The 8,639-nt window shown below is 41.8% G+C and overlaps 1 protein-coding gene across 2 annotated transcripts in view; it reads right to left on the reverse strand.

Annotated features, from left to right (window-relative positions):
* The window catches only part of hif1aa (hypoxia inducible factor 1 subunit alpha a), a 42,810-nt gene extending 38,332 nt beyond the window's left edge, over positions 1-4,478 (reverse strand). Inside the window, exon 1 of one of the 2 annotated variants that reach the window (XM_073039525.1) lies at positions 4,190-4,478. In XM_073039525.1, coding sequence (XP_072895626.1) covers positions 4,190-4,215 — 26 coding nt within the window. In that variant the 5' untranslated portion in view covers positions 4,216-4,478. Of the gene's footprint in view, positions 1-3,875; positions 3,985-4,189 lie in introns of those variants that run through there. The other variant, XM_073039526.1, reaches the window with a different exon arrangement.
* Positions 4,479-8,639: the final 4,161 nt, after the last annotated feature.

Below are 8,639 nucleotides of genomic sequence, written 5' to 3' on the forward strand. Positions count from 1 at the left end.
CTGCAACACCGCTGGAGGCCAACTGTACCATCTCTGCCATTCCTTTGGATTCATTAGCTCTGTGGAGAGGGGCAAGCTGCTCCATGGGTTTGCGGATCATGTAGACAGCTAGGATACAACATCTAACTGTCAACCCTGACCAACGAGGGCCTCATTCACAGCCTCCAAATTACAGCCCCACCACCATCACAGATTAAACACCAGGAATCTAGTACATATATTATGTCTATGTATGAAACAATACACCAACAACGTAGTGAGGGCCTCACTACGTTCACCTCCCAGAATGTCTTTTCCATTACAATAGATAACTGAGGTGGTATCATATAGATAATAGATGTCAAGGAAACAAACTATATTCAAACAAAAACATTTGTGATAACAGAAACAAAGCTCATATAAAAACATAATTATGATCCATGAAAATCTAAATTCTAGGATGTTAAGCTATCAAACTTCACAAGGCCTAAAACTAGTAAAGTTCCAAAGTGCAATGATTAATCATCACCATTTAAACATTTGTTTTTCTTAGGTTAAGTGAGTGTATACCAAAACTCAAGGATGTCTCTGTGAGAAACTTATAATCAATTCTTGTTAACTTAAGACCATAAGACACAGGAGCAGAATTAGGCCATTTGGCCCATCGACTCTGCTCTACCATTTAATCATGGCTGACATTTTTCCCCTGCTCAGCCCCACTCCCTGGCCTTCTCCCCATTACTTTTGATGCCATGTCAAATTAAGAACTACCTGGCCTCCACAGCTGCCTGTAGTTAACAAATTTACCACCCTCTGACTAATACAATTTCTCCACATCTGTTTCAAATGGATGGCCCTCTATTCTGAGGCTGTGCTGTCTTCTCCTAGACTCCCCCACCATGGGAAACATCCTTTCCACATCTACTCTATATAGGTCTTTCAACATTTGAAAGGTATCAACAAGATCCCCCCTCAACCTTCTAAATTTCAGCGAGTACAGGTCTAGAGCCATTAAGCACTCCTTGTATAATCCTTTCATTCCCAGAATCATCCTTGTGCACCTCCTCTTAAACCTTTCCAATACCCGCACATCTTTTTTTAGATGGGGAGCCCAAACATGTTCACAATACCCAAGATGAGCCTTAATGGTGCCTTATAAACCTCAGCATCACATCCCTGCTCTTCTATTCTGGACCTCTTGAAATGAATGCTAACATTGCATATATCTTTCTCACCATCAACTCAATCTGCAAGTTAACCTTTCAGGTGTTCTGCACAAGGACCCAGATTCTCAGTCTCAGATTTTTAGATTTTCTCATTTAGAAAACAGTCTGCATACTTATTTCTATACTAAAGTGCATGACCATGCATTTTCCAAAATCATATTTCATTTGCCACTTTTTTGCCCATTCTCCTTTATCTATCTAGGTCATTCTGCATCCTACGTGTTTCCTCAACACAACCTGCCCCTCCACCAATCTTCATATCATCTGCAAACTTGGCAACAAAGCCATCTATTCCATCATCCAAATCATTTACATACAGCATAAAAAGCGGTCCCAACACCAAACCAGCAGAACACCACTAGTTGTTGGCAGCCAACCAGAAAAGGATCATTTTATTCCCACTCACTACCTCCTCCGAATCAGCCAATGCTCTAACCATGCCAGCAACTTTCCTGTAATACCATGAGCTCTTAACTTGGTAAGCAGCTTAAATGTGTGGCACCTTGTCAAAGGCCTTCTGAAAGTCCAAATATACAACATCTACTGCATCCCCTTTATCTATCTTACTTACAATTTCCTCAAATTATTCCAACAGGTTCGTCAGGCAAGATTTTCCCCTAAGAAAACCATGCTGACTTTGTCCTCTGTCACCAAATACTATAAGCTCATCTTTAACAATTGACTCTAACATCTTCCCAACCATTGGAACCAGGCTAACTTGTCTATAATTTCCTTTCTGTTGCCTTCCTCCTTTCTTAAAAGAGTGACATTTGCAATTTTGCAGTGCTCTGGCATCATGCCAGAGTCGAAAGATCACTATTAATGCCTCCACAATCTCCACCGCTACCTCCTCAGAACTGTACAGTGCAATTCATCTGGTCCAGGTGACTTATGTACTCTCAGGTCTTTCAGCTTTTTGAGCACCTTCTGCCTTGTAATAGTAACTGCACTCACTTCTCTTCCCTCACACCTTTCAACATCTGCCACACTACTAGCGTCTTCCACCATGAAAAGTAATCCAAAATACTCATTTAGTTCATCTGCCATCGCCTTGTACCTGTTATTATTTCTCCAGCCTCATTTTCTAGCAGTCTTATATCCATCCACTCTCATCTCGCTTTTAATTTTTTACATTCTTGAAAAAGATTTTGCTATCCACTTTGATTTTGTTTGCTGGTTTGCTTTCATATTTCATCTTTTCCCTCCTAATGATTCTTTTAGTTGTTCTCAGTAGGTTTTTAAAAGCTTCCCAATCCTGTCTTCCCACTAATTTTTGTGTTGTATTCCCTCTCTTTTGCCTTTACATTAACTTTGACTTCCCTGGTCAGCCACATTTGTACTATTTTGCCATTTGAATATTTTTGTATAATTCTCAGAAATTGTACATTTTTATTTCAGATTTATACATAATTTTGATTAGCTCTTTATGAATATACTGTTGGTGGCTGGTGAAAAGACTCTTACCAGGAAATGGCTACCCAACTTTAAATGCGAAAATGGAAATTACAATGGACATTTACAAAATGGAGAAGATAACAGCATTTGTTAATCATAAGTTGGAACAATTTGACTCATATTGGGAAGAATGGTTTAATTACATAATACCTCATAGGCTTGATTTTATTCCCACAAATCAATATGTTGTAATAAAAAGATCACTCCCTGCTTGTACAGTTTTCTCATTTTGCTTGTTCTTTCCTCTCTTTTCTATAAGTGTATACCTTAAGTGGAGATTTGTGGCAAATATGACTATATGATATATATGTATTGTATCTGAAATACATCTCATGGAAATGATTGATGATGAACTTAAATAAAAAATAAATTACAAAAAAACCCCCAAGATTCTCAAGATTCAAACTGGACAAGTTAACAATTAATGAAATATACACAGTAACTTGGGTGTTCAGAACTGAGTAACTGCAGACTTGAGAATACAACACATTCAGAGTTTTGACATCCAAAGAATATATATTTTGGCAACGTTTACAGGATTCAATGTATTCTATTAATTTAGCAATGCTTTTAAGAATATATTAAGACTTGCCTCACCCAACAATAATTTCATTTTATTGAATATAAATAAGCAAGAACTAAATCTTTTTTCTAACCATTCAAATTTCTAAATTAAAAAATCTGAATCATTCCCTGTTATGATAACCACAGCAAAAACAGTTATAACAAATTGCCCATTTTCTCCAAATGAACGGAACACAGGTATATCTGTGATTTTTGATAGCATTCAGTCTGAGTGGTCGCCGTAAATCAGTCTTGTTAGTGTGTAGTATATTGTTGCGAATGCGGGAAAAGATTACAGAATATAAGATTTACAACTGCCCAGAAAACAAACCTTCGTGGGTTTTAAAGCCAATACAAGCAACCCGTGAAATTAAATATAATTTCACCGTGATCACCATATTTCACCAAAGATGTTTGACCAGATTACATATTTACGTACAAATGTCTCAAACACTGACAAATCCATCAAAGACAATGACGCAAAATTTCACTTGTTTACAACACAATAATTCAGCAGGACAGCAGAAGAAAGCAAAACCTGAATACCGAGGGAGACAGCGCTTTCCACCAAACTTTGAGATCGAGTGAAGGTCACCTATTATCCCGGGCCCGACCAAAAGCACATTGCAAAGACAACCTCAAGATTATCACCTTTAATCTAAGCGGTCCAAGGTCAACCGAGAGCTGACCAGACAGCGGCAGCCGCACAGAATCCTCCAGCACACCCCTACCTCCATCCCCTGGCGCCCAGTCCAGGCCTCAGTCCAGCTCCGCTCAGACTCAACTTCACAAAATGGCGACGTGGGGGCCTGAGGCGAGTTCCAGGATTGCACCCTGCCACTCTCGCTGCCGGCAGTCGGAGGAGACGCTGCCCGCGGATGGCTCACCGATCCATCCACAGGTAGCGGCCAACCAGCCGCTCACGGTCAGCTCCACTACGTTCCGCCGATCACGGGCACACTCACCCCTTCTTCTCGCCGCCGACTTGCATCGCGTTATTGTCCTCGCAGCTCCCTCCTCGATCTCTTCTACCGCGGCCAGGCACGGGAACGCCGGCTATCGGCTCCGACCACTGATCGACCGCCTGCACTCTGGCTCGCTGCCGGGAAGTGGTCCTACACGTTACCGATGGTATGTCAGACCGGATGTCTTTTCTCCAGACACAACACAGAATGGCGGCTCCCAAGTTACAACCACCACCAACTTTCTTTCGCTGGCTTGCTCGCTCTCTCTCGCTACACACACGCGCGCGCGCACGAGCTCGCTCCCACGGACACACACCCTCCACGCCACCCGCTTACGTCACCACCGCGCAGCCACTCGCACGACAGCCTGGCGTCACCGCCCCCCTCGCTCGCCTGCATACGTAATGCCGCGTGCCGGGAGTCCCATTGTCGCCCCGCTGGCTTCCTGACTCGCGGTGTTAACTCCTATTGATTTCCCTTTCTCGCTCCTCCGATGCTACCTGACCCGCAACTTCTGCGCTTCTTTCAGAAGTGAAGAAAATGCTGACCTAAATGTTATTTCAGAATCAGGTTTATTAACACCGCCATGTGCTGTGAAATCAGTTAACTTAGCAGCAGCAGTTCAATGCAATATATAATGTAGAAGAAAAACTAAATAAATAAATCAGTTACATTATACATATAATGAACTGATTAAAAATCGTGAAAGAACAGAAATAATATACATTAAAAGAGTGAGGTAGTGTTCACGGGATCAATGTCCATTTAGGAATTGACAGAGGGGAAGAAGTTGTTCCTGAATCGCTGAGTGTGTGCCTTCAAGCTTCTGTACCTCCTACCTGATGGTAACAGTGAGAAAAGTGCATGTCCTGGGTGCTGGAGGTTCTTAATAATGGACACTGCCTTTCTGAGACACCGCTCCTTGAAGACGTCCTGGGTACTTTGTAGCCTAGTACCCAACCAAGATGGAGCCGACTAAATTTACAATTCTCCGCAGCTTCTTTCGGTCCTGAGCAGTAGCCCCCCACCCCCATACCAGACAGTGATGCAGCCTGTCAGAATGCTCTCCACGGTACATCTATAGAAGTTTGAGTGTTTTTTTTTTGACATACCAAATCTCTTCAAACTCCTAATGAAGTATAGCCGCTGCCTTGCTTTCTTTATAACTACATCGATATGTTGGGACCAGGTTAGATCCTCAGAGATCTTAACACCCAGGAACTTGAAACTGCTCACTCTCTCCACTTCTGATCCCTCTATAAGGATTGGTATGCATTCCTTCGTCTTACCCTTCCTGAAGTCCACAATCAGCACTTTTGTCTTACTGACATTGAGTGCCAGGTTGTTGCTGCGGCACCACTCCACTAGTTGGCATATCTCACTCCTGTACGCCCTCCCGTCTCCATCTCAGATTCTACCAACAATGGTTGTATCATCAGCAAATTTATAAATAGTATTTTAGCTATGCCTAGCCATCAGTCATGGGTATTGAGAGAGTAGAGCAGTGGGCTAAGCACACACCCCTGAGATGCGCCGGTGTTGATCGTCAGCGAGGAGATGTTATCACCAATCGGCACAGATTGTGTTCTTCCGGTTAGGAAGTCAAGGATCCTGTACCGTATAGCCTACATTATAACAAGGGACTACTGTATGTTTTAGTAACACGTCTTGCATGAGCTATTAGGCGCATATTGATCTGTATGTGCGTGTCAAGTTTGGACTCTACTAGTAAAGAACCATGAAACTTAGTTCCCCTCTTCAGCGTTTTTATTAATAACAGTTGTGTGAACATGCCACATACACAACAGATCTAATTGCAGAGGAAGGTACAGAGGCCCAGGTTCTGCAACTTCTCAGTCAGGATTGTGGGAATGATGGTATTAAAGGCTGAGCTATAGTCGATGAACAGCATCCTGATGTAGGTGTTTGTGTTGTCCAGGGGTCTAAAGCCGCGTGAAGAGCCATTGAGATTGCACCTGCCATCGACCTATTGTGGCGATAAGCAAACTGCAGTGGGTCCAGGTCCTTGCTGAGGCAGGAGTTCAGTCTAATGTACTATGTGATATGGTGCAACTCAAACTACCTGCGTCTCAATATCACCAAGACCAAGGAGATGGTGGTGGACTTTAGGAGATCTAGGCCTCATATGGAGCCAGTGATCATTAATGGAGAATGTGTGGAGCAGGTTAAGACCTACAAGTATCTGGGAGTACAGTTAGACGAGAAGCTAGACTGGACTGCCAACACAGATGCCTTGTGCAGGAAGGCACAGAGTCGACTGTACTTCCTTAGAAGGTTGGCGTCATTCAATGTCTGTAGTGAGATGCTGAAGATGTTCTATAGGTCAGTTGTGGAGAGCGCCCTCTTCTTTGTGGTGGCGTGTTGGGGAGGAAGCATTAAGAAGAGGGACGCCTCACGTCTTAATAAGCTGGTAAGGAAGGCGGGCTCTGTCGTGGGCAAAGTACTGGAGAGTTTAACATCGGTAGCTGAGCGAAGGGCGCTGAGTAGGCTACGGTCAATTATGGAAAACTCTGAACATCCTCTACATAGCACCATCCAGAGACAGAGAAGCAGTTTCAGCGACAGGTTACTATCGATGCAATGCTCCTCAGACAGGATGAAGAGGTCAATACTCCCCAATGCCATTAGGCTTTACAATTCAACCGCCAGGACTTAAGAACTTTTTAAAAGCTATTATTAATGCTTTTTGAGATAGTGATTTAGATGCATATCATATTTTTTACTGAGTTAAGTATTGTATGTAATTAGTTTTGCTACAACAAGTGTATGGGACATTGGAAAAAAAGTTGAATTTCCCCATGGGGATGAATAAAGTATCTATCTATCTATCTGAACAACCTCTCAAAGCATTTCATCACTGTCCATGTGAGTGCTACCGGGCGACAGTCATTAAGGCAGCTCACGTTATTCTTAGGCACTGGTATAATTTATTTATTTACTGGAAATATTATTTGTTAGACACATTGACATTTTAAGAGAATATTTTGAAAAAATAACCAAACAGCATCATCAGCAGGTAAAAGAGAAGCTTACACAGGTTAATGAAGTTATGTTTATTGACTCTTAACACATTTCATGACATATGCGGTGAAATTAAACCTGTCTGATTGGGATTTTAAATCATGATATTGGAGTTTCTTTATTATTGTCACATATTGAGGCAGTAAAAAGCTTGAATGATTTTTGTCAAATCTACATTGAAACATACAGTGAAATGCATTATTTGCGTCTAGGACCAACACAATCCAAGGAGTTTGCTGGGGCAGCCAGTAAATGTCACCAGACTATCTGGACGAACATAGTATTCCCTCATGTATGTCCGTAATTATAGAATCACGGAGTAATACAATACATAAACGGGTATTTTTGGCCTAACCTGTTTGTGCTAATAAAGTTGCTCACCTAAGTTAGTTCCATTTGTTTGTATTTGACTTATATCCCTCTAAAACTTTCCTATTCAAAACTTATTCAAATGTTCTTTTAAAAACATTCTTTTAAATGTCATTATTATGCCAGCTCTCAGTGTGGCTGCTCCTTCCAAATATGAGCCACCTCTGAGTCCCTTTGAAATTTTTCCCTCTCACCTTAAACCCACATCTCTCGTTTTTGGTTCTTTTTCCCTGTGAAAAGAATTAGATAGATAGATAGATACTTTATTCATCCCCATGGGGAAATTCAACATTTTTTCCAATGTCCCATACACTTGTTGTAGCAAAACTACTTACATACAATACTTAACTCAGTAAAAATATGATATGCATCTAAATCACTCTCTCAAAAAGCATTAATAATAGCTTTTAAAAGGTTCTTAAGTAGTTTACTTAAATACATTAAATACAATCAACCCCAGCACTTTAACATATCTTACTCCTGGCGGTTGAATTGTAAAGCCTAATGGCATTGGGGAGTATTGACCTCTTCATCCTGTCTGAGGAGCATTGCATCGATAGTAACCTGTCGCTGAAACTGCTTCTCTGTCTCTGGATGGTGCTATGTAGAGGATGTTCAGGGTTTTCCATAATTGACCGTAGCCTACTCAGCGCCCTTCGCTCAGCTACCAATGTTATACTCTCCAGTACTTTGCCCACGACAGAGCCCGCCTTCCTTACCAGCTTATTAAGACGTGAGGCGTCCCTCTTCTTAATGCTGCCTCCCCAACACGCCACCACAAAGCTATGTCCACCTGATCTTGTTATCTATAACGTCACCCTTCAGTCCCCTATGTTCCAACGAACAAAGTTCCAGCTTGACCAGCTTCTCCCTGTGGGACACAAATCTTCATCTCCTTTATGGAAAATAAACTTTCTCCATCATCATCAGAAACCTGTTACGATTTTGTATAAATGATTTACTTGTAGCACAAATTGTCAAAAGGACCAGCACTCAACCTCACATTAAATTTTGCTAAAAAATGCCACTAATGGGTATC

Source organism: Hemitrygon akajei, chromosome 3 (genome assembly GCF_048418815.1).
Source record: "Hemitrygon akajei chromosome 3, sHemAka1.3, whole genome shotgun sequence".
In the NCBI taxonomy this organism is placed as follows: Eukaryota; Metazoa; Chordata; class Chondrichthyes; order Myliobatiformes; family Dasyatidae; genus Hemitrygon; species Hemitrygon akajei.